General features: G+C 43.1%; 2 protein-coding genes across 2 annotated transcripts in view; both read right to left on the reverse strand.

Annotated features, from left to right (window-relative positions):
* Positions 1-11,334, reverse strand: part of LOC310677413 (neurotrypsin-like) — a 39,483-nt gene extending 28,149 nt beyond the window's left edge. Inside the window, exons 1-4 of the mRNA XM_083440378.1 lie at positions 11,191-11,334; positions 5,912-6,144; positions 4,897-5,089; positions 576-621 (exon numbers count right to left, since the gene is read on the reverse strand). Coding sequence (XP_083296504.1) covers positions 576-621; positions 4,897-4,986 — 136 coding nt within the window. The 5' untranslated portion in view covers positions 4,987-5,089; positions 5,912-6,144; positions 11,191-11,334. The remainder of the gene's footprint in view (positions 1-575; positions 622-4,896; positions 5,090-5,911; positions 6,145-11,190) is intronic.
* A 1,521-nt stretch (positions 11,335-12,855) lies between these two features.
* CHCHD1 (coiled-coil-helix-coiled-coil-helix domain containing 1) lies at positions 12,856-20,969 on the reverse strand. Its single transcript, XM_083440664.1, has 3 exons — positions 20,772-20,969; positions 15,813-15,931; positions 12,856-13,248 (listed from the first exon to the last, which is right to left on the reverse strand). Exons 1-3 carry the CDS (start codon positions 20,920-20,922, stop codon positions 13,135-13,137), a joined length of 384 nt encoding a protein of 127 aa, XP_083296790.1. The 5' UTR covers positions 20,923-20,969; the 3' UTR covers positions 12,856-13,134.
* Positions 20,970-25,942: the final 4,973 nt, after the last annotated feature.

The raw sequence follows: 25,942 nt of genomic DNA on the forward strand, positions 1-25,942 counted from the left end.
CGGTGCCTTGCCTACTGGGACTCTTGTTAAGCCTTCCGCTCTGGTTTGTGGCTGTATCGGAGAAGCCCAAGGCTGAGAACGTCTTCTCTTCCTGCCTGGGAGCAGAAGTAGTTCTGCTCATTAGGTAACGCTGCCACAGCTCACCTGACCTTGAGATAGGAGTGGATTCTCGGGGCTATGGAGGATTAGTATTTGAGGGAGCACGCACCTCTTCCCTGTTCTGTTCTCCCATCCTGAAGTCTCTCCACAGAGTTCAAGGAAGGAAGAATCTTTTAAATCTCATGGTACACACACACACTCTCCCCATCACACACATACATTTCCCTTTTTTCTTAACCAGCGAACACCCTCAACATGCTGTAGGCCTGGCTGAGATGTTTCCATTTAATTCCCCCCACCCTTATTTGAATTTGCAAACTAATATATTTTGTCCCTTTAGCATCCAGTTTGCTTCCAAACTGATCAGCATGGGACGACACAGATTTGGTTGCAGAAAGAATGTTGATACTGACAAAGACGAAATTAGAGGGAATAACAATACCTAAATTACCGGTAATTTTCTGCTGTATTCTTACCTGTGTTCTGCAAATTATTCTGGCTAGGCTGGGATCCCAAGAAAGCCTGCAAGGGGGAGTGGGGGGTGGGAGGAAGGAATAGCAAACGTGCAGAGATGATTATCCCATAAAATAAACATAGATTTTTGTCCCTAATGCTGTGAAGCCCATTAAGAGCACAGTGGAAACACGTGTGCATTCGCAGGGTCGCCTGCCTCCCTCCTTGCTCTCATCCATTTGCACTTTCATCCATTTGCACTTCTGCCTAGGAGCAATAATTGCTGGGCTGCAGGGGCTTTGCTCAGGGGCTGCTGAAAGGCTGCTCATCCATACTTGGAGTTTATGTAAGTGCTCTGGGAGCAGGGAGAAGGGGTGGAGAGAGGCTGCAGATGGCAGCTGAAAGAGTAACCGTTGTACCTACCACAGAGTAATGAATGGTCCACATTGGTACTTGCTTCTGTAATTTAAGGAAGTTTTTCTCTCCATTGTTTTTAGAGAAAACAGGTCACCAAAAAGGACACCTCCCTGTTGCCCTGACCTCCCTGCATTGACCCTTTAGCAGAATACTAAATGCTTCTACGAAGCTCTCCCTTCCACTAAATCAAGAAGGACCTGCTAGAATCATTCTCAGAAGTGCAGAATGTAACCCTCCTCTCCAGCCCGATATTGTGTTGTGCCTGGGCTGGTGTTCAAAGCAGCAGAAAGGAAATCAAATTCAAAAAGGCCTGAATTTTAGCTGCAAAGAATGCACTCCTAATTATACCTCTGAAGAAATGGCTTGAGCTTTCTTGCACCTGACATCAAATGACATTAAGCATGGGGATGGTGGACTTGATTCTCCCAAAATGGCCTGGTGGGCTGAAGGTTCCCTACACATGTTCTAGTGAATCTGGAGAAACCCCTAAGTATAATCATTCAGGAAAATCACACTAACAAAATTTTAATGGAACATCCCTTAAAGGAAAAAATATGTGACCATAACTTAGGGACTGCCCCCAGTAAATGGCAACAATTTGAAGCACATCTCAGTTAAGCTGCTTCGCTTGGCTGTTGGCTGGAAAACGAATAAGGTCCAAGCACAGGGCAGAGGAATGGATGGGCTGAGTATACTGTTCTGGAGCCCAGAATCCTGTCCCACAATATAAGCCCACTGCCTTGAGGGAAACAGTGAGGATAAATTGTAGAACATGCTTCAGGATATTTATGCAAACTTATCTTGTGAGATTTGCTGGAGCCTCTCAGAGGCAGTGTTAGAACAGCCTGCACATCGGATCTTCCTCTATCTGACCATGAGTGGAAGCTCAAAGGGCATGTTGGGTCCAGGCTCACAGAACCATGGAGAGCTCCCAGTGAGCAACTTGCTCTAAGGAGGGCTAGGATTCAACTGATCTTCTATCTTGTTCCTGGGATGAGACCCTTCTGCAAAGAGTGGAAGGCCTTAAAGGGGCATTCCTCTGGCCCAGAGCCTAGCAATTCACTGTTAGTTTTCTCCCAGCTTGTGAACCGCACTGATGGGCAGGCATGAGGGTGCCTGGGTCCCTTGGCGTGGAGGGGGCTGGTTTCTTGAGAAGATGCAGGCTCAGCGTTTACAGAAGTTTTTAATGTTTGATGTTTTATTGTATTTTTAATATTTTGTTGGAAGCCGCCCAGAGTAGCTGGGGAAACCCAGCCAGATGGGCAGGGTATAAATAATAAATTACTATCATCATCATCATCTCTGGAAGTCGCAATTCAGGGGTCACTCACTTGAGAGGTCCGTAGCTAACAGACTCAGGCAGGGTGGCCGTAGGGTAGACAGATGCAAAAGAGGACAATATTCCAACGCCTTTAATATTGACAAAATACACTTGCAAAATTCCCTCATTTGTATAGCTCTAAAGAGTACTGGACTTCATGTCCTCTTTATTATCTTTGGCTCTGGTGCTGCAGGTCCAGCTCATATGGCTGGTCAGCTCATTGTTGGATTCCAACCTGCTGCTCGGGGCAGAAGTCATTATAATTCTGAACAAGGATATGCTGGGCATAGCTGCTGAGCAGGTAAAGTCCATCCCCTGACCTATGAGAATGAACCCAAATCTGTGTCGTTTTGAGCAGCCCACTGCCCTGGGGATGGAAAGGACTGTTTCTGATTCTTCAGGTGGGGAAATGATCTATACTGCTGGCGAATTGCTGTGAGACCAGCAAGAATCTGGCTAACTGGGTAAGGAGGAGACATGTATCTGATTCAAGAAGACTTTGAGAGAGTGCAATGACATCCCATTTGAAGAAGAGAGATGACCATTTCATTTTACTTCTGTCCTTTCTTCATTACCAAGGTTGACTGATTCAGCATTTATTTGACACTGAAGAACAAACCAAAGGCACCAAGTTATCTCTTTCCCACACACAAACCTGAAAGGACACCCTTCATAGCTTTGAAGGCCACTGTTGCTTGAAATTGCATTGCTGGTTTCAAGTCTTTGTTCCATGTGAATTTCCACTATCATCTCCATATGTTCGATTTAATGGCTGCTGGTGCAACTCAGTAGCTTGCAAAGCTTTAAAATGTTCTATGACTACCATCTACTGGACAAAGAACTGTTCACAGTTCCAGACTCTATATACTTAACACACACAAACAGAAAACCACCTGTCCCAATTTCCCCTATTTCATAAAGGACCATTTCCATTTCATTTGTACATAAGAAGCAGCAAAGAGAAAAGGATCTCTCCAGATTGAATGAATGGACAACATGGAAAATGAGAACCAAGGTATGTTAACTTTTCAGCGTTCAAAATTCCAATTTCACATATATACTGATGCGGTCTGAAATGGTGGTATCTATTGAGGGAAAAGAACTTGGGATCATGGACAGTTCAATTAAAATGTCAAACCGAGATGAGCATCCCTGTTTATGGGCTTCACAGAAAGAAAAGGGAAAGGTAGGCATGCCTCCCTGAATTCAACTCCCAAACCCAAGTAAAAGTGCATAGAGTTGAGCTGCAGCATTCAAATGATGAAACTATGGGTCACTATCAATGTCGTCTACTTAGGAAGGTCCTCTGATGATAGAAATGCTCAAAATAATCCACCTCAATGGTCAGCCTCTTGAATTATCCAGTGGACTAAAATCAAAGTTTTCCAAAACACCAGATTGGCTTTGTAGAAGTAACAGGATATTTCACGGCGTTGTTATTTTTTAATTGCCTCAAGCACAAACTCGGTTTTAAATACTGTTTTGTTTTACTGGAGTTTGGCTGTCTTACTAGAATTAATAGGTCTGTTGCTATGATTTCCCTTTATAAACCCAGCGACACAACCAAAGTGATCCTTAATGGACTAGAATCTCACTCCAGCCTTTGGAATGTGACAACTGGGGGAGGAAGGGAGAGGAGACAGTGTGTGGCGGAAGAGATGTGTGAATTAGCTCATTGCTCTTCTTCGCAATTTGAAGCAAGATTACTACTTGTGCTGCCTTGTTTTTGAAGTCCACTAGTTTCCAATAGGCTCTGTTTGTATGTATGCTATGAAGCTCCAGGGCTCTCTCTCGCCCAAAGAAAACTAGTCCCTGTAAATATGTTCCTTGGATTCTCGCACCTTCAGGAAAGAATGAGCGTTTAAAACAATACTTCTCTCCGTGGAAATGCTACTTTTAAGATGTAGACCTCTATGAGTCTTAATTTTTCAAAGCTCTTCATAATGGAAACTATTGTATTCCTCATAGTATAGGTAGGCAAACCAAAGGCAACCAAAATTACAGCAACTGGGAATCTGCTGCAAAGGAACAAGTGAGACAGCCAGCAGATTTGCATTCACTGTATGTACTGGCAAGTCAGACAGCATGGGATGGGCTTGATTAAGGGAGCTCCACCCTAGCCCAGCATGAATGAAGATGCTACAACTCACAACTGTTGGGGAGCAACACCCTCCTTTGCTATCTTACACACACACACACACACACACACCCATTGTAAAAATACTGACAGAGGAGTTAGATACCTTTAACCATTCTAGCACCCACCTAATACTTTCAGTTTCTGAGTCCAGACCTCACACCCATTTATCATAAAACAATCAACCAGCACTGGAAGAGCAAGTCTCTAATGCAGCATTTGGAACATGGGAAAGACATGCAGTCTACAAAACAACAACAACCAGTGTAAAATATCGGGATTCCCTTAAATTTGGCTATATTCTCATGACGAGAAAGGAAATAATGAACACAACTCTTCCCCGACCGCAGCATTTGCCACCCCTTTCGCAAACCTGCCTGCGCAGCCCAGATTGCATTTTCACAGCCCCATTTCCATCACAACGTTAAGCAGCCAAGAGACTTAATTCCAAGAAGATGAAATCTCCTACCTTCACAGAGCCAAGACAGGGGAGCAAATGCAGCAGCGGGAACACTTGGAGCAGCAGCATCCTTCCACAAGCAGTGAGCTGGTTCTTCATGTTTCACATTTTCCCTCTACTGCTGAGCTGATCATCTGGCCTCCTGCTCCTCCTCTGCCCACCCCCCTTCAGTTTCACAGGGGCTAGGAGGCTCCTGTCATCTCTGTGCAAGGAAGAGAGCAAAGGGGTGGGGAAGATGGAACAACACCAGCCTGGGGTGCTTGCTTTCCTCTGCCTCACCTTCCTCTTTTTCCCTTCTCTTTTCCTTCTCCAAAGCAAGGGAATACCATGTGATCCAGAAGTTCTGAACCAGCTTTGCAAATAACAAGGGGCAAGTGTAGACGAGCAGAAAGCAGCCTTCAGGTTTCCAGGCTGGTTCCTCTCTCTCTCTCTCTCTCTCTCTCCTACCTCCCCCTCTCCTTGGCTTTCTCCCAATCCATTCCCTCCCCTTTTTCTTGCTGTCAAAGCTCTTTCTTTGGCACAGTTTATACACATCTCTTTCTGCTTCCAGCCTCCTCCCTTCCAACCTGGATCAATCCACCAGGGGTCTCTTTCTCTCCTCCTGAAAACATCCCTTTTATTTTCTTACCATTATTGTGGCTGTGGACACCACTGCACCTTAAAAACACAACACATTCAAAGCAAATTCCTGCTGCCAAACAAACCTGGGAACGGTAGTTTGTTCAGGGTGCTGAGAATGGTATCTCTGTTAGGGGTAAAGTACAATTCCCAGGGTAGCTGCAAGCTGCTAACTCAGAGCTATCCACTGGAAGAACAACAGTATAATTCAAGTGGAGCAAAATCCTCTGCTTGAATTTGAAAGTGATTTGAAGGAATCTGGACTTTATCCTTTCAGCTTAATCAACTACTTGAAATTGCCCTGGACTATATTCTTCTCAGCTTCCCACCCTCCTGCCCTGCCTAGGAAAAGCTTCACACAGAGAGCATTTCTAGACAAAAGGCACCAGACTGTGTAGGATGCTACCGATAGATTGGTGCATTAGAAGCTGATCTGTATTTCCTTCAGTTGACAGGTCTCTCCCTTAAACTAAGGCTTGGAGGTGGTTCCTCGTGGCAGGAAGAATGGCTTGGTTGCTGCTGCTGGCCTCCTCTGTGGCTCATGCTGCGTGGTAGCAGACTGACATCGGCCATTGATCCAGATACTCCCAGGCTTTTTCTCCCTCTGGTTGGCACAGGATTCTCTCCTTCTCAGATGACCTGTAGGAAGGAACAGCAGGAACATAAGACGCTGCCATATACTGAGTCAGACCAATGGTCCATGTAGCTCAGTATTGTCTACACCAGGGTTTCCTAAACCTGGGTCTTCAGCTGTTTTGGGACTACAGTTCCCATCATCTGTGACCACTGTGATCCTGCTAGCTAGGAATGATGGGAGTTGTAGTCCAAAAAAAGTTTGGGAAGCCCTGGTCTATACTGACCATCAGTGGTGTTACAGGGTTTTAGATGGGGGTCTCTCCCACTTCTACCTGGAGGTGCTGGGGACTGAACATGGGACCTTCTGCATGCCAAGCAGATTTTCTCCCACTGAGCTCCAATCCTTTCCCAAGGTGGCATATGGTTTGCACTGAAACAGACTTGATTGCAGGCAGCATAGTGTTGTTGTTTTTAAAATACTATCAGTGGTGAATAAACCCTTCTTCTCAATTACCATTGTGATCTAAGTGTCACCCAGCAGAACTGTTCCAGGTGCTCAAACAGCTTGTGGTTCAGAGACTGAAACATCTACTGCCCATTGTGATGAACCTGCAACTTCTGCAGCTCCCAGATCACACAGTGATTTGTGGGTTTGGGAGTGGGCGGGTTGTCCCTTTACCAGTTTTTAAATCTTGCATGCTGGAGAACTAAATTTGATTCATACCCACCCTGGCTGGTGAAAAGCCAGCTGGGAGAGGCTTGGCATTCAGTTGACTGAAACTATTAATGCCTTGCTGAGGGAGGGAAGAGCACCAGACAAGCTGAGTTATTTGGCCTTTCTTCAAAAGCTCTACCTCCTAACTGGCTAGTCAGGATTAAGACTTTCTAGCTGTCTATTCACCTAGTTCTTTCTTTCCACTTGTAGGTGAGGTTACTGAGTGGTTGCTCTCCAGCTCAAAACTTCTTTGGATACCACCCACTTTCTAATGAGAAGCCACTCTGGTTTTCAGCCTCACTGTGGCACTGACTAGGTTCATGGCTTCCTGTCCTTGCCTAGGGATTAATAGGAATGATTGTACCCCGACATATTCTTCCAAGCCCACATTCCCAGCATGTTCACACTCCTGTATCAGTGCTGTCTACGTTGGCTTGGTCATGTCCACAGAACGAAAGATGGCAAGGTCCCCAAGGACGTGCTCTGTTGCGAGCTGGCTTCAGGCACCAGGCCCATTTGCAGACCAATTCTGTGTTACAAAGATCATAGAATCATAGAGTTGGAAGAGACCACAAAGGCCATCGAGTCCAACCCCCTGCCAAGCAGGAAACACCATCAGAGCACTCTACAATGTCTACAAACGTGACATAAAGGCTGGTAACATTAACCCTGCCATGTGGGAATTCCTTCCAGAGGACCACAGTGCCTGGAGACAGATAGTCAGGTCTTGAATCCGCAGCAGGGACCAGAGGAGGAACGACTGCTGGGAGAAGCAGAGAGAAGAAACCCCATGGTGCATCTGCAACAGCACAACTGGACGCCTTCATCTGCCCAAGCTGCAACAAAACATATCTCTCCCGTATCCCATATCAGTCTCTACAGCCACAGCAGGCGCTGCAACCTCCCAAGAGTTTGACTTCACCTCCAGAAACACGCTCCTCCATTGCCTCCCGAGACAGACAGATGTCAACTCAACTCAACCTTACTGATTCTGGTAGGTCTTTCTGCAGCTTCTGATACTGTTGATCATGACATGCTGGTGCGTCAGTTATATCATTTGGTGAGTGTTCTGCTAATATTTGGCAAGAATACTCTTCTAACCTTCACTTTTCTGTACCATGCGTTCAAACAGGCAGGACACATGAGGAGGAATCTTTGATGGCTGCTCCACAGCTGATGAACTGAACTCCTTTTCTAAAAGTCTGTCAGCCTTCCATCATATGTCCTCTGGAAGCATTGTAATAATATATTGTGCCGCCTAGTTTTTAACAGCTAGGGGAGAACAGATACAGGAACATTTAAATTTCTATGTATTAGAGAGACATCACCTTGCCAACAAAGGTCCGTATAGTTAAAGCTATGGTTTTCCCAGTAGTGATGTATGGAAGTGAGAGCTGGACCATAAAGAAGGCTGATCGCCAAAGAATTGATGCTTTTGAATTATGGTGCTGGAGGAGACTCTTGAGAGTCCCATGGAGACTCTTGAGAGTCCCATGGACTGCAAGAAGATCAAACCTATCCATTCTGAAGGAAATCAGTCCTGAGTGCTCACTGGAAAGACAGATTGTGAAGCTGAGACTCCAATACTTTGGCCACCTCATGAGAAGAGAAGACTCCCTGGAAAAGACCTTGATGTTGGGAAAGATGGAGGGCACCAGGAGAAGGGGACGACAGAGGACGAGATGGTTGGACAGTGTTCTAGAAGCTACCAGCATGAGTTTGACCAAACTGCAGGAGACAGTGGAAGACAGGAGTGACTGGCGTGCTCTGGTCCAGGGGGTCACGAAGAGTCGGACACGACTAAACGACTAAACAACAAATGTATTAAATTTGGCTATGCTGTTTAGTATATTTCCCCCTCCCTTAAACTATTGTTAAGCATGACAGCAATTGATAGAAATACATCTTGAGTCCTCTTTGATTTGATGGAAGACTGTATTCCAACACAATGGTAGAAGAAAAAATATAAAGAATAAATGAAAATGGCAAGGACAGATACATTTTCCTGCCTATTCTCTTCACCCCACCTCAACTAACAACAAAACTGTGTGATTCATTTCATTTTGTTCCATGAAAACATCAAGTTCTCCTTTAAACAAGCAAGAACTTTTTGGTTGAATTGACACAGCTCTCAAATGTGCACACATCCTCCCAATGGCACCCCTCATTTTTTGATTCCCAGTACCCTGCACTTCTCTGCCAGCGCCTTCTTTCTGCCACTGCTACCAAGGTCTAATGCAGTTGTGTCAAATGATGAATTAATTGCAGGGGCTGCTGCTAAGAGAAGGGAGTGGTTTCTCTTGGGTGTTTTCTACTGCAGTGTGTCTGGCCAAGGAATTGCAATCATTTAATTAGCAGCAGGCTCTGCTTGCCTTCAGAAGTGAGACACGGCAAGGGGGGTGGGGCATGGATTTGTACAGAAATAACCTTGGCAAGTCCTCACGGATTGTATTTAGTATGGTTCACAAAGGAAGAAGGGGATTTCAGTACTGGGTTGATATACTCCTTTATCATGAACACAAAAGGAAGCTCTGGTTACAGGAAGCAAATAAAAAAATGGGATGGTTACCGGTACGTACCTGTTCCCTACAGCTTGTTTGTCCTGTCAGCATTACCCAAATCTGTTCCACCCATTACCAGGCTGACTCAATAGTTGATGGGCAGGGAATCCTGTTCTAAGCCACATTTGCATGTTGATGCATTTTAAATATTGCCTACCTTTAGCATAGGGCATGTAGCAAGGGTGGAGAATGTGTGCCACCCCCCAGATGGCACACAGTCAGCATAGCACAAATCCAGCCACATCTGGAGGGCCACCCCTAGAATATACCATGGTGCAAACAGAAATAAGTCTTGCTCTGTTGCCAAGAAGGACCCAGATGTCATTGTCTGAACAGTGCCAGAGCCAGATACGAAGTAAACCAACCCGGACCCTGCAATCATCATCAGAGGTGCTTTTTCGCATGCCCCCTCCATGAGAGGAAGGTGGCAACATGAGAAGTGGCCTTTTTCGCAGTGGCTCCCTGCTTTCTGAAATGCTCTCCCCAGGAAGGCTCACCTAGCACCCTCATTATATATGTGGCCTTTTACAAGTGGGTGTGATAATTTTTAATGCATTCCCCCTCTAGGCTTTAATGTATTTAGGTGTGTGTGTCTGGTTTTAAGTCGCTTTGGGTTGCCCTGAGCAGGATAAAGCAACTAACAAATTAAATAAATAAATAAATAAATAAATAAATAAAACCCTTCAGGGTTACCCCAAGTCAGTTGACTCCTATTTATTGTGCATATAGGGTGCCATTTTGGCTACACTTTTGAAAGCAAATAAATCTTGAATCAGAAATAGCATGGCGGGGAGTCGGGGGGGGGGAGGAGAGAGATGAGATATATAAGACACTGGAGAGCCCTGTCAACCAATTAATGGAAATTTTCTACTAGATCTGACAGGATTGTAGGAGAGTGGTGAAATTTTGTAAGATTTTGTAAACCAGGTGTTATCTTTAGAAAAGTCTGAGGTTCTCAGACTGGACCTTCTTCAGTGTACAATCAGTGGTGAGATGTACCAGGGATCTGGTTTACATGCTAGAAGACCTTGAAGTCACTTTAGAAACCAAGAAAGGTGCGGCATGGCTTAATAAACTGAAATAGTTTTATGAAACATGGAAAGTAGTTAACAGTAGTTAAGATGATTGCCTTTCAGACACTGGCAGCTAAGTATCAAGTGTAACTCGGGTCAGGAAACCCGGAACAATGTATTCATATTAACGCTGTATGTACTCCAGTTTTGTGTCTTTGTGCTTAATAGTGTTCCCCTGTTTGAACTTGGGTAGAACAATCCTAAGGTCTGTGGTGAAGGAATCACTTCCTTCTAAGCCCAGCCAATCATACTGGTGACTGTGGGAAGGTACGGGAACAGCTTTCCCGAGTTTTTCTCCCATTTGTTGTTTTAATTTTTTCCCATCCCATTGACAGCTCCCGGGCTGGTATAGGATTGTTGTTGCTTCTGCCTCTTTTGGATGTGTGTCAGTAGAAGGAAGGGGCCTCCTCTGATCTGCTGCCAACATACCAGTCTCTGCAGCCATTTCATGTGCATCTGCTGGCAGACCTGCTTCTCCACCCACAGAGAGGGAGGTCCTCAACATCCTATGGTCCTCAGCCACTCTCCCAGGGAGCAAAGTTCTGCTCCCTTAACCATTTACTGTCATGTATAGTTGACTATTACTATTATTGCATATATGATAAGGTTGTAAATTTTAAAATATTTTAAGGAGGGAGAGCCTCAAAATAAGGCCCAAATAATTTACAATGCAATATGCCCAACATGTGTTCCTCAGGAGCACAAAGACCAGTAATAAAAAGGACAAAAATAAGAATACTGAATGTTAAAATAACCTTACATATTCCACCAACCACATAAACAAATGCTGTATATCAGGGATGTTTGACAGGTCCATCGTAATCTACTGGTAGATCCCCTGGAGGTTTTGGTAGATCACTGGCTCCCTTTCCTCAGCATTGGTAAATTAGAACCCTGTCCCACCCCCTCGTCTCATTGTTGCACAATCTGCAAAACGGAAGACGAAGTTTACTTAGTGAGGCTGTTTGCTTTCCCAGATCTGTTGGTGAGTGGCTGCTCCTTTTCCTCCCCCCAAAACATGGCTACCCTCCTCCCTAAAAAAGGCTCAACAACTTCGACCTGAACCCCCCCAAGACTCCCAAGTAATAGTCTCTTGGGAGTTGGCCACCCCTGGGGTATATCATCCACACTATTGAAAATAGGAAATATCCAGAAGAGAGAAGAATTCCAAATATAATCTAGTCTAAATTCTTTGGTTAAAATAAAAACGTTAAACAAAAGAATGCCTTAATAAAAAAAATGTAACTGTTTATCAGAACGTAAGTCACTTGCAAGGTCAGATAACTGAATTTAGCATTCTGCAGATTTAGTTTCAAATAAAGGAAAGGTCTATGGAACATGACAAAGAACAAATGTAGCAGTTAGCAAAAACTGAAGTCGTATGCTCACAAGTCTTTCATCACCACCGCCTAAAATGCAATTAGATTCTTTTTATCTAACTAAAAAAAACCCCACAATCTCTCAAAGTAATCTTTGTTGTTATTAGTCGGTGACCCTTCAGAAGGCAGCATGCTGAAAAGTGTTGGGTGCAATACAGCATAAATTTGTTTCACTTTGTAGCAGGACCGCCCCCCCCCCATCATTCAGTTTGTACAGACTTCACACACACTCACACTCACACACTACATACACTACACTTCTGTTATAAATTCATAGAAAATCAACCATACATCGGATTTGCACTGTTCCACTTTTATTTTACTCCATGAAGGAGACATTTTCTGTGTCTTTCCTCTCTCCTGCGAGTGAGGGGAACACCCTGCTGCAACAGTTCAATAAAGGCCAAGCCTACAGGCTGCTGATTTGCTCCAATTTACTCTGGTTGGTGTCTTTACTTTTTGTCCAAGGGAGCCCTCGGATTTTTCCGGTAACAACTTCAAGCATATTTTAAGGCTTTACCTTCCCTTTAGTCCCCAGCAAACACAGCACCCTTAAATGGAATACTTTTAGTAACCGAAGTTAAAAGTTTTATTTTATGAGGAAAAAGTAGAGAAGTGTTAAATCAGGGAGCAGGGAGAGGTTTTTGCCCCTCACAAGTGAATGGAATCTAGGAACGGATTCTATGGACAGAATGGAGAGAACTCAATCCATTCTCACTCCCCTTAAAGCACTCCTGCTTCTCAACTTTTTCCTATCCACCACTGAAAATCAGGGTCAGGGTTAGACTGGGAAGTTCCCATAAGGAAGTTCCCTAGATGTCAGGCAGATGTTCTGGTGGTGGCACACAGATGGCACTATGAAAAAGACTCTGAGCTTTATCTTTGTGTGATCCTACAATAATTTAACACTCACAATACTTCCCACCACCACCACTCATGTCATACTGGGAACTCTTGGCTGCAAGGGTCACGCTTATGGGATGCTGCTGTTTAGCAGCTTGGAGGCCAAAGTTCAAAAAGGAAGTTTGCTCTATAACAGCAGACAAGATTTCACAAAAGATTTTATTTCACTGACGACTCAAATTTGATGCTATTGAAGAACATTTCAAGCAAAAGTTTCTCTGGTCAAATAACTGCTGTAGCTACTCTTGGTATCCAAGGAAACTTTAGGTCTTCATCTTATCTCAACAGAAGTTTTATTCCAAAAAACAGTATGAAATGCAGGAAAACATCTCCCGTCCATTTCAAAGGGAATGACCAACAAGCGGCGAGTTTCTTCAAATTCCAGTCCTGGTGTTCACAGATACATGGGGAAGCAATTCTCTTTAATAATTGTATGTGATATTTGGAAACCTTTTCAGTAATTTGTTGATTTGTTTTGAACCAAGTTTCCCCGACTGGCCCAGAGATTCTTGTCGAAGATTTTGCTTGCGTTCTGCCTGAAAAGAACAGAAACAATTCCCTATATTTATTAAACTGACGCACAAATCCCACCAATATCCCCAATGTCGCAAGCATCAACCTCTGGACAATCAGAGAGAGCTGCATTCAGAAGCCAGTGGTAACTCACTTTATTTGAAACAGTGAAATGATAAATATTACAGTCAAGGAAGAGGAGCTGGACTTTTACTATCAATTCCTAGGAATAGGGGGACAATATATCCTTAAGACGTTATTTGAATGTACTTGGTCACATTTTGCGTCTAGTCAGTTTCCTGTTGATATGAGTGGCTTGTGCAGCAACAAGGGAGGATCATATTTTTCTAAGAATAAGTGTAACTCACAAAACAGAAGCCTTGGCAAAGTAACTATAGAGTATGTGTATTATATCAAAACACTTGTGATTTGAAGCAATTCGATCGGCTGTAGTCCTTGAACCCTAAGAAAAACACTGGCAGGTACACTTTCTATTTTGTGGTCCATGGTTCCCGGGCATCCTCTTCCTTCTTGAAGCTTGTTTCCATTGGCTCTCACGGTTACTTGCAATTTATGGTTTAATGACACAGTGGGGTGCACTCAAAAGTCACCCCTGCACAATGGGAATGATTATTACATGCAAGATGGAAACAGAACTTAATCTGTCTCATTACACGTTTTAACAAGGTTGAGATACAGGTCCACTATTATAAGCCTGCAGCCAAATATTCCACAAAGTAAAAAATGCCCTTGTGTAGGTGGTGGCCTACTTCTGAAAACTTCATCATTGCTTCATAGCAAAGGCAGGAATAAGAGTCTTTTACAGTGGTACCTCTGGTTAAGAACTTAATTAGTTCAGGAGGTCCATTCTCAACCTGAAACTGTTCTTAACTTGAAGCACCACTTTAGCTAATGGGGCCTCCTGTTGCTGCCGCACCGCCGGAGCACGATTTCTGTTCTCATCCTGAAGCAAAGTTCTTAACCCAAGGTACTACTTCTGGGTTAGCGGAGTCTGTAACCCGAAGCATTTGTAACCCGAAGCATTTGTGACCCGAGGTATCACTGTACTCCCTGTTTAATTTAAGGGAAGGCAATTCTTGCCCTGATGTACAGCTATAACCACATTTAAAAGCAACTTGTCTTGAATATATATATTTTTTTAAATGACTGTGACTCAGGTGTTGTAGAAAAAATCAAGAAGAACTGGTCAATTTCCTGAATATTGTTTACATTAATTTATATTGGTATAGCAGTGATAGCTTTAAGTCTCTCTCTCTCTCTCTCTTACAGTCATACAAAATGGCACAATCCCATGCTTATCAACTCAGGAATATGCCCAAACAAATTGAAAAGTACTAACCCCAGGAACTGTGTATAGGATTCTAAATTTATATGCTTAGCCTTTATTTTACTGGTTGGATTGGCTGAGAAGTCAAATACTTGATCGATCTCATTTTCAGGCATGGAGTGCACAGCAGAAGCACCCCGGATATCATAAAATTATAAACTGGGGAACACACTGATATTTGTTTATAAAAAGAACTCTCATGGGATTTTTACATTTCTAAAGCTTACCTGAAACAAGCATTCCTTGCTGTTGTCCATTAACACACAAGGTCATATTCCTCTGCTATACAGTGGAGGTTTCTCTCCTTCCAAATTGGATTGTACATAGTACATCTTGTTTAACATATCTATACCCTGATTTTCCTCATTAAAAGCTAACAAAACCAGGCCATCACTTAAATTTAAAATATAGGTTATTACAAAAAAACACACCATTGAGAACAACAGTAAATGCACCAGCTATTTGCTATTTCTATAACCGATTTTTCCAGCAACCTGAAACTCAAAACTGTCCACGATGTCAAGAACCAAAGAAATATAAAACAGAAAAAAGTTGCTAATAAAAACAGCTGCTCTTTTTCATGTATTTTTCATGTTTGGTTGTTTCTGTTTCAATTATATATTTTCTTATTGTTTTAGACATTTTTGCTATGAACTACTCTGAAACTTGTGTTTAAAAGGCAGGATGAGAACTTAAAAAATAGAAATAAACAAACAGATATGAAACCACAGATGCCATAGGAAATAGATGTTTCAACAATTGCAGAAGCAATTCCATCTACCACACACCGGCATTTTATAAATATGCAGCCACACAATAGCATATCACCTGATGTAACCAATGCCTTAACCTCATTAGTTTTGTAGCGATTTCATTAGTTTCAATGGTATGCGATGGACCTATAATCTCCATGCATGGGTCCTAATGGCAAGTTCACATATTCAATCTACTTGCATCATTAACCAGCACACCATATCTTTTTAAAGCTGTATTATCTGGGTTGTACCTTCGCATTATACTGTCTTGGGCAAATATGCTTACCATTTGCTAAACCACCACTGTTGCCAGTTTCACACATTCAGGTTAACATTCAGCAGTAAGCAATTAAAATGTAAGGACCTGCCTCTCAGGATAATACAAACACAATGATGGAGATTTGTAGTGGCATTACATGCTCAAATTATGTATGGAAACTAATTTCCTGCAGCTTGATTAGAGGATAAATTGGGACATAATTACTTCTGCCTTTGCAGCGCAGTTGAAGAATGTCTGGATCTCTTGGGCGCAAGTTACATCACTGAACTCATTCTGCTTCCAACAGGCCATCATTAATGACATCTCTGTGATGCATGTTGCCTCTGGAAAAGAAAAGAAATTGCCATTACTCAGGAGCATTTTATAACAGTGACAACTCTATTGCATGAATACCATATGAAACACTGAAGACGGTAAAAGTAAGCAGATTCTTCACACTGTTTTCTATTGCATCCTTAATCCAAGAAAACACACGCCTCCATTGGAATTGGGAATTTCACTTCTAGTTACTAATTGAATACAGTCAAACCTCAGATACTGAATGCCTCTGTTTTGGAACATTTTGGCTCCCAAACGCCGAAAACCCAGAAGTAAATGCTCCGGTTTTCAAAAAAAATTCGGAAGCTGAGCGTCCAATGCAGCTTCCGCTGAGTGTAGGAAGCTCCTGCAACCAATCGGAAGCCGCTCCTCGGTTGTTGAACATTTCAGAAGCCAAATGGGCTTCCAGAACGGATTATATTCAACAACCGAGGTTTGACTGTACTTTTCATATGTAAGGAAGCCACAAGGATGAGGGCAATGGTTTTATCAGTCTGCCTGCCTCTTCTCAAAGCTTCATATGTTGTCAGCGGCTCAATTCAGACATCATGCTAGATCATGGGTAAGGAAGTTTGAGGGAAGTTTGGTTTGATATTTTGACTGGACAAAAATATGGTTAGCTCATGAGCCAGCAACCAGAATTTAAAAACATTGTTCGCAAATCTAATATTTGTGCTAACTATGGTTTGGCATAACCTCTGAATTAATAAACCCATAGTTATGACTGTTGTTCCACCAAAGACACTGCAACTAAAATAAGATGGGTGACCAAAGTGAGAAAATAGACAAGCATCTAAACCTCAATTTACCTATCATTTGCTTGGAAGCCCATACTATGATTTGGGTTTTAGTGTATGGTTAGTGGAAACCATGGTCTGGCATAACAACTGAACTAAGCCACCATAGTAGCACTGTTCTTTTCTGCCACAAAGGAAACCACAAAGGCAAAGGCAAATTCTGAGTTCAAAATGAATTAAATTTTAATGTAAGCATGCTTAGGTTTCATAATGTAACTCAATTAATGTATTCTGTTTAGATAAGGACTCGGTGTTTGCACTTCTCATGAATTTTGAATTTCTTTTTCCAGAAGGAACTGTGTGAAGGAAAATGCACGTATAAATGGTGAACAGCAGGGGAGGGAATACAACACAAGGACATTTGAGATGAACAAGTTACAAACTCTAGAACACTTAACAGCAGAAGTTTTGGCAAAAACTGTATTTTAAACCAAGGCCATATGAAATCTTTGAAAGGCTAACAAAATGTAATATAACATAAGTTTTTAAGGATTAGGTTTCACTTTTTGTAATTAAAAGGCAAGGTTCTTAGAAGCCTGTACCAGTTCTTGGATTGTCTATGAAATTTTATGCAGACTGAATTGAAGAAAATACAGTCCTGATCACAAAGTAACAACCCTTTTTCCCCTGCCAACTAGAAAGAATATTTTCTACATACAACACATGGTTTTCTCCCTTACTTTACTTTTATAAATACTGAGGGAACAATTAGCATGTTTTACAGTGTTCCAGTTGTGGAATTTATTCCCTCTGGCCATTTGCCACAGACAAAGTCTGGTAGCCTTCAGGGCACTATGAAGCAAAATGATTCAACCAAACATTCATATTCAGCTGAATGTAGGCAAACACACACACACACACACACACACACACACACACCACCCCATAAATTTGCATGCATGTGTGACAATGACCAAGGAGGCGATAAAAGTATTCCTGCAAATTAGCAGCCAGTTTCAGTTAACGACATATGAGCATCAAACATGTTTTCAGTGTGAATGAAGAACTTTAAGCTGCAGTCGTATGAAACTTACTTGGGAATAACTCCCATAGAATTCAGTAGAGCTTGAGTATACATACATAGATACATAGGATAGCAAAGGCTCTGTTCATAAAAGAAACAGATCACTAAGCAATTTGCCTCAGGTTGCATATGTAGAACTTAACACACCAAGAGTTCTGTTTTCAAAAGCGCAGCAATGATAACGCCAATCCAAATAAAGCATGCACACAGCATAGAAGCATGTTAGAAAAACATTAATCACGATGATCACTTCCTCCTTGCCTGTGAAACACCCCCTCCCAAATAGCTGATTTGTACAATTCCTGCATTTCTATCAGTTTAGGGATCTTAACAAGAACACCCCTCACCTGTGGACAAGGTTGCATCTGACAGCTGCCCTCACATGTGCTCTGCACATACAGATGTATTCTTTCTGTGGGGATCCTGGACCAATCAGCACTCCTCCAAAAAAACCCCAGGGTGTTCATTTGAAACTCCCTTTTTACATGCATCAATCCAACAGCAGGTATGAGGAATGGTTTATATATGAAACAAAATGTATTTATGCATGTGGTTCCTCACCCAGCTAGGGACAGACCTTAGCTGATTCATGACGAGTGTCTTTGTTTAAATATTGGTGTGTATATCTGTGTGCAAGCTGCAGTGTGGTTCTGCTGTGGAAACTATCAAAAACATGTCCTTGCAACACTGATTGTTTCACGTCAGGTCCACATTAGCATTCTGGTTAACAGCCAGACGCACTGACCCATTGCACCACAGACTTACCTAGCAAACGTATTCACAAACAACAAATAAAACTTCAAAAAGTACACAACCAAACCAAACAATTTCCACATAATCATAAGACCAAAAATAAAGATACCAGAAATTAATATCAATAACAGCAACAACTTCACAGCCCATCCCCCAAAAAACCCTAACCAATACCCCAGCGCAAGTGTCACCTTCAGGGACGTTATTATTTCATTTATTATGTTATACAATTCATGGGTTTTTTTTAATATTGCAAAACTACCCTGTGATTCTCAGGTAAAGGGAAATTTTATAAATAATATAAAACAAGTGTTTCATTTGAGAGAGAGGGAGGCTTTTCTTCTGTCTGCTTTCTCCATGGCCCAAGCAGTTTTATAAACTTTCCTCATGTTGCCCTTCTGTTGCTTGCTTTTTCTCTAAGCTGAGAAGCCCCAGACGCTGCAACCCTTTCCTTCACATAGTGTGGGTGTGGTTCGCAGTGCTTTGAGATTCACTTTAGCTAAAAGTGTCACAGAAATACAGTGAATCAAATCAAATCAGTGTATGGGTGCTGGTGTGAAGTTTAGCACCAGTCACATTGCTACTCCTAGCGGCACAGCAATAAAACTGTTAGCACATTTGCAAAGCTAAGCAGGGTCTGGTATGGTTTCAAATTGGACCGGGAATCGCATGCAGCGCCAGATTTATGTAGGCAGTTTCCCCTCACAGGATGTCAAGCTAGATGACCCTCAGGGTCCCTACTGCTCTACAAATAAAGGATATAATTCTATGAAATATTATCCCTCCCTCCTAGGGGAAAAGGGGCTTCACAATCCTAATACCAGCTCATTTGGCTCTGCAGAGAGGGAGCCTCTTCAATCTCAGGTTTGTATATTTGAGCCTCACTTTGGGCAAAAGATTTCTGCATTGCAAGGGGGTTGAACTAGATGACCCATGATGTCCCTCCCAACTCTACAATTACACGATATGATTCGATGAAATAGTCTCCTTCCCTCCTTCCCAGAGCAGCAAGGGCTTCACAAACCTAACAACCCCTAGCTCTGTCTTTAGAACATACGTTTGTGCGATACATCCGAGAACAGTGGGATTGAAATGCAGCCCAAAAAAAATTGATATGACAAAGAAATAAACGTCAGTACTGCAAAGTCGGTAGAGCCCAAGGCTCTTAATCTCAAGGGTTGTGGGTTCAAGCCCCAGGTTGGGGCAAAAGTTCTAGATGACCTGTGGGACCCCTTCCAACTACGACTCTAGGCTTCATATCCAGAGCAGCAGATACCCTGGAATTAACGGACACTGTTGAACCAGGTTGGTGTAACCACAGTGGTCCGCTGCGCATGGAGTGGAGTGGTGTGCAGTCTGAGTTGGGAGTCTATGGTTGCCACCTTTGGTCTGGCAAAATACAGGGCAGGGCTGGGTGGGGTGAGAAGTGACTTCAGAGCAATCCATTACAATCTATTGCAGCCTGATAGGATGGCCCCTTTGACATTTGTCTCTCTCACACACACTCATGAATTTGCAAATCTGTCTGCGCTTGGCTACCCAGAGCTCAAATACGTGACCTTTCTTTTTCTTTTTCTTAAATTTTATTTATGCTTTTCAGGTTTATACATTTCACCAATTTTTCAATCATCTTAACATTTCAAAACTTGACTTCCTTCCCCCTCTTTCTGCGGTTCCTTAAATTTATTTTTAATATCTCCTGCATATCCAAATTAACTTAATTTGCTCATTTATTCATCTACTTTAAATATACAGTGGTATTTCGGGTTACATACGCTTCAGGTTACAGACTCTGCTAATCCAGAAATAGTGCTTCAGGTTAAGCACTTTGCTTCAGGATGAGAACAGAAATTGTGCTCCAGCGGCGCGGCAGCAGCAGGAGGCCCCATTAGCTAAAGTGGTGCTTCAGGTTAAGAACAGTTTCAGGTTAAGTATGGACCTCCGGAACGAATTCAGTACTTAACCTGAGGTATACTGTATACTCTTATACAACTGCAGGTTATTACAATAATCCTCTTTACAATTTATCTGGTAAATATTCAATGAAATACATGACCTTTCACACACCCTTTCAAACACGTGTTTTTAACCGCGCCCAGGGTCCTTTACCTTTTTTTACCTATTCGGAGAGGCTCCCTAACTTAGCAGAAAGAGAGAGAAGACCTGAAATACAGGACAAAACTGTAGTATCAATACAGGACGTAGGATTTCACATTGCAATAGGTGACAGGAGAGGGGACAACCCTAGCTGGGACTGTGGAGGAAACCCACCTCCGAGGCCCAGGCGCCGGTTGGAGACCTGGTTGGCCAGCACCAGGGGCCGGTAAGGCCTCACCCGGGGCTGCTTGCCCCGCAGCTTCTTCAGCTCGGCTAGCCGAGCCACCCAAGCCGCGTAACCCGACGAAGGAGTCGCCGCCGCCATCTTTGCGCTTTTGCGACAGCCAAGGGCCGGCCGGAAAGCAGCCCACGCCGCGCGTCTATCGCGCGAGGCTGCAGAGATAGGAAAAGTAGAGAGTCGTGATCTCGCTCACGGGGGTGGGAGGAACGGGGGACTCTCGGGTTACTTTCCGCTTTCGCTCTCTCTCTCTCTGAGATGGAACGTGAGAACTCGCGCTAGAAGTACGGAAAGACAGCGGGGTAAGGTAACTTACCTCGGGACTTAAGTCTTGTGGGGGAAATGCGATCCGTTATATATATATATATATATATATATATATATATTATATACACACACATACATATATAATATTTTAATATTATATATAAAATTAAAAATACTGTGGTTGTGGTGGGAATAACTTTAATTTTAAATATTAAATAAAATATTAAAAATAAAATTAAAAATAGTATATATACAATTAATATATATACTATTTTTAATTTTCTTTTTAATATTTTAATATTAAAATATTGTTTTTTATTTTATATCTCTGTATATGTTTGCATGTGTATGCATCATTTGAAAACATTTTTAAAAGATGAAATCCCAGTATGTCAGTATGGTCACCCATCATTCCGTCTCTTTTCCCTCACTGTTCAAGTTGTGAGTGTCGTTAGCTCGGCCAGTAAGAGCTTGAGACTCTTCATCTCAGGGTTGCGGGTTCCAGCCCCAAGTTGAGTCAAAAGATTCTTGTATTGCGGAGGGTTGGACTAGATGACCGTCGTCATATTCCACTCCGATAGCCTCCCAAGCTCTCCATGACAATGCAATGCATTGGACATCCAATTTGGACTCCAATTATCTGCAAGCATACAGGTAGCTCAAGGACAAAAGGAGAGATTGCGGGATCAGGCCAGCAGCCACTATGTAAGTGCAAATCAAAAGTGCACTAATTCCTGTTCCCCATCAGACCAGTCCCAACATTTCCCCTTTGTTATTCTCCCTTAGCCCGCTTGCAGATTAACCTGTCATTTTTAGGTAAGAAAGCAACTTCTGGCATGATGCAGGATAGGGATCGATGGCATGTGCAGCTCTGAAATGCCCATTTCTCCTAAGCTATGCCTATAGTGTTTGGGACTACAAAAGCAAGAATAGTGACATGCTTAGCATGCCTGCTGTAGTCAGAATAAATATCTGCAGACCCACCCTTTTCTCTGCAGTGTCCTTGTGCCTCATGGTGCAAGATATGAGATAGTGTCTGGGTCAAGCCATAAGTATGCCGTTTATTACGGCATGGTCTATCTTGGCTCAGCAATTGCATCACTAAAAGGATTTCCTGTCTGATGAATTCCGTCTGATCAGTGGAGGTCTTTGCACAGCTTCAGGAAACGCCCCCCCCCATTTGATTAATCTACTTCCGCAAGCGGTGCCTGGGGTCCAATTAGACTCAGTTATTCCCGCCAAAGGAACTTGCTGAAATTAAAAGGATAGCCAGTCAATTAAAGGAGTGGCTGTTGAGAGGGAACAGCAAGGGAGTTCTCAAATACAGTGTGGGAGGGGACTGACTGACAGGGAATCAGGTAGCTAACAGGGACCTAGAAAGCAGTGGGTCATTTGTTCAGTAGTTGTCACTTCTAAGTCCGCTTACAGCTGCTCTTTGTCAAAGAAAAACACTGGGCATGTAATTTGCAATGAGAAAACGTAATTCGAAAATGAAATCAAGGACATTAAAGCCAAGCAATTTCAATAAGCATGTCGCCACTTACACTACACATCAGTCAGCGATGCTACTCATAATGCACACACTCTGCGCACTGGCTTCACCGGTGAGACTGTCCTTCGGGCCGCAAGAGGAGAAATGAAAAATGCATTGTCTGGCTCCCTGTGACCTGCTTGGAGCAGAGAGGCTGGAAGTGGAGAATGAGTGGCTACTTCACTGTCTGGTAAAGAACAAGGTATAGAAAGCAAGCTGCTCTTTTATGCTGGAAGAACAAGCACAACTACTCTCTTGTCTGGGGTGGCAGTTTGCCTTACTCATCTAAAAGATTTCCCAGTACAGTGGTACCTCAGGTTACATATGCTTCAGGTTACATACACTTCAGGTTACAGACTCCGCTAACCCAGAAATAGTGCCGGCGGCGTGGCAGCAGCAGGAGGTCCCATTAGCTAAAGTGGTGCTTCAGCTTAAGAACAGTTTCAGGTTAAGTACGGACCTCCGGAACGAATTAAGTACTTAACCTGAGGTACCACTGTAACTGCTAGAGAATAGGAAGAGAATTTTAGGAGAATTCAACTACTGCTGCTGCTGATAAAATCTAAACACATCCTGTCATCCACTGTTCTAAATCGAATTCATTCTCACAAATAGTTCGCACTCACATGTTTCTTAACAGCCTTTCTAGATCAGAACCAAACCGTTCAAGGTGGCTCACAAAGCAAATTAGCGTTTGGGTAATCCTTGTTGGGAGAAGGTGTATAGATTGAGCCTTAACTGGAAGAAATATTGCACCCTGTGTTTAAAACACAGCATCCGTGTCCAACATTTCAACTTTTAGAAACTCATATATGTACATTACGTACACCCAGTTCTCTTGGGGAAAATATAATTGAGCCAAAATTGAGGCGAGGTGCCCCAAAATAATCACAATGCAATACTTTACTTTTCCTTAGTACCCTTGCACTCTGTTGTCACCACATCAACTGGACCAACCCAGAACAGACCTATTGAAATGAATGGACCTCACTTAGTAATATTCATTGATTTCAATGGGCCTGAGTGAAACTTAATTGAATACCAGCCACGGCCTGCAAGCATACCAACAAATGCTTTTTTTTGTTCTTTGTTTCTATAGAGCATCATAACAATTGTTTTCATAACAAAAAATGCATTTTACAACTTCTTTTATTCTGTAGGCAAAGCAAGTGAATGTAAAATGTTTTTTTTCTTTTACACTTTTTACTATAATGCCAGACAGCCAATAGCAGAGTGAGAAGTATTACTCCAATCCTGAGGGGGAAACCCACTGTTCTAAGATTATGTTAGTCACGATTTCTTTCTGAACAAGAGATTGATGCAACTTTAAATACATTTTTAGGCCAGCTATACTGATAGCTTAACAAGGTGGTATCTGTCATTCTTCGGGAACAAATGAGCAGCCGTTCTCATAACTGTAATGCTGGCAAAATAAAGTTTATAAATTCACATTAAGCTACAGATACTTATTATTTAAACCCAACACAATATCTCCCTTTATTACAGTGGCTGGCTTCCAGGATAGAAACATAAAGGACCTTTTTGAAAGCTAAAATCTCTGCAAATACCAGTCCTGTGCCAGAGCTAAGTCTTCTGAAGCAACAATGGTATTATTAGAGTAGTTCCCATTGCTTCAATCCCTTTATAAACCATTCTCTCCTCACCTCAATCTGCCACCCCCATTTCTTGATTCTTGAGCTTTTTCATGCCCCCCCCCCATTCATCATTACCATCTAAATAGTAAAGGTAAAAGGACCCCTGACCATTAGGTCCAGTTGTGACCGACTCTGGGGTTGCGGCGCTCATCTCGCTTGGCCGAGGGAGCCGGCGTACAGCTTCTGGGTCATGTGGCCAGCATGACTAAGCCGCTTCTGGCGAACCAGAGCAGTGCACAGAAACGCCGTTTACCTTCCCGCCGGAGTGGTACCTATTTATCTACTTGCACTTTGTCATGCTTTCGAACTGCTAGGTTGGCAGGAGCTGGGACCGAGCAACGGGAGCTCACCCCGTCACAAACCGACCTTCTGATCGGCAAGTCCTAGGCTCTGTGGTTTAACCCACAGCGCCAGCCGCATCCCACCATCTAAATACAGAAGACCAAAATATTTGACTCTAAAGAGAAGCATAAATAGCTTGTAGATTTGTATATGTGCAACATTTTTGCATGCTAGCTGCTACACACTTTAGATTCGTAGATCTCGGCTTAAAAAAGGCCAATTGTTTCTATGGCACATTCGAGGGTTATGGAAACTGGGCTTATGCTCCGTGCATAGCTACCCAACCTTTATAGCTATCCTGAGACTCTGCAGATGTGGTTGCATACCCATCTCTCATCAACATCGAGCATGGCCAATAGTCTGGGATTGTGGCAACAGAAATCCAACAGCCGGAGGATCAAATGCTAGCCAACTCTGCTTTATGGCTTCCACACAAGTTTCCACCCTGTCCTCTCTTTTTAGCCATGAATCTTTTCTTGAACTACCTGGGGGACAGGGAAAGGCAAGCGAACCGTATTGGATCTCAAGTAACATGATAAAGGAATAAAGATTACAAACCCTCCCCTGTTTTCCAGGGACAGTCCCAGATTTACAGAAGCCATCCCAGTTTCTGATTCGATCCTGGAATGTCCCGTTGTCCGACTCCCGAACCATCAGCCCAGTATAGGGAAGATTTTTAATGTTTTATTATGTTTCTTTCGAGGGACGCGGGTGGCGCTGTGGGTAAAAGCCTCAGTGCCTAGGACTTGCCGATCAAAAGGTAGGCGGTTCAAATCCCCGCAGCGGGGTGCGCTCCCATCTTTCAGTCCCAGCGCCTGCCAACCTAGCAGTTCGAAAGCACCCCCGGGTGCAAGTAGATAAATAGGGACCGCTTACTGGCGGGAAGGTAAACGGCGTTTCCGTGTGCTGCGCTGGCTCGCCAGATGCAGCTTTGTCACGCTGGCCACGTGACCCGGAAGTGTCTCCGGACAGCGCTGGCCCCCGGCCTCTTAAGTGAGATGGGCGCACAACCCTAGAGTCGGACACGACTGGCCCTTACGGGCAGGGGTACCTTTACCTTTACCTTATGTTTCTTTCATATCCGATCTGAAGAGAAACCAGAGTATTTAAGAAAAAATAAATGTTGGAAGCCACCCTGAGTGGCTGGGGCAACCCAGTCAGATGGGTGAGATATAAATGATAAAATTATTATTGTGGAATAGGACATCTCTGTTTTCATCAGAGAAACGTTGGAGGGTATGAGATTATGGCTTGTATCCAATGCATCCCATCAGTGTAAATCAGGGATCAGCAAACTTTTTCAGCAGGGGGC

The sequence above is a fragment of the Podarcis tiliguerta genome (assembly GCF_965153285.1).
Source record: "Podarcis tiliguerta genome assembly, chromosome: 5".
NCBI lineage: Eukaryota > Metazoa > Chordata > Lepidosauria > Squamata > Lacertidae > Podarcis > Podarcis tiliguerta.

Excerpts from the sequence above, each read along its gene's own strand:
- CHCHD1 (XM_083440664.1), bottom strand. The coding sequence starts at position 20,922 with ATGGCGGCGGCGACTCCTTCGTCGGGTTACGCGGCTTGGGTGGCTCGG. Across the intron at positions 15,932-20,771 it reads CCGGCGCCTGGGCCTCGGAG|AGGCAACATGCATCACAGAG; the intron begins GTGGGTTTCCTC and ends TTTCTTTTCCAG. Across the intron at positions 13,249-15,812 it reads ACTGCGCTGCAAAGGCAGAA|GCAGAACGCAAGCAAAATCT; the intron begins GTAATTATGTCC and ends TGTTCTTTTCAG.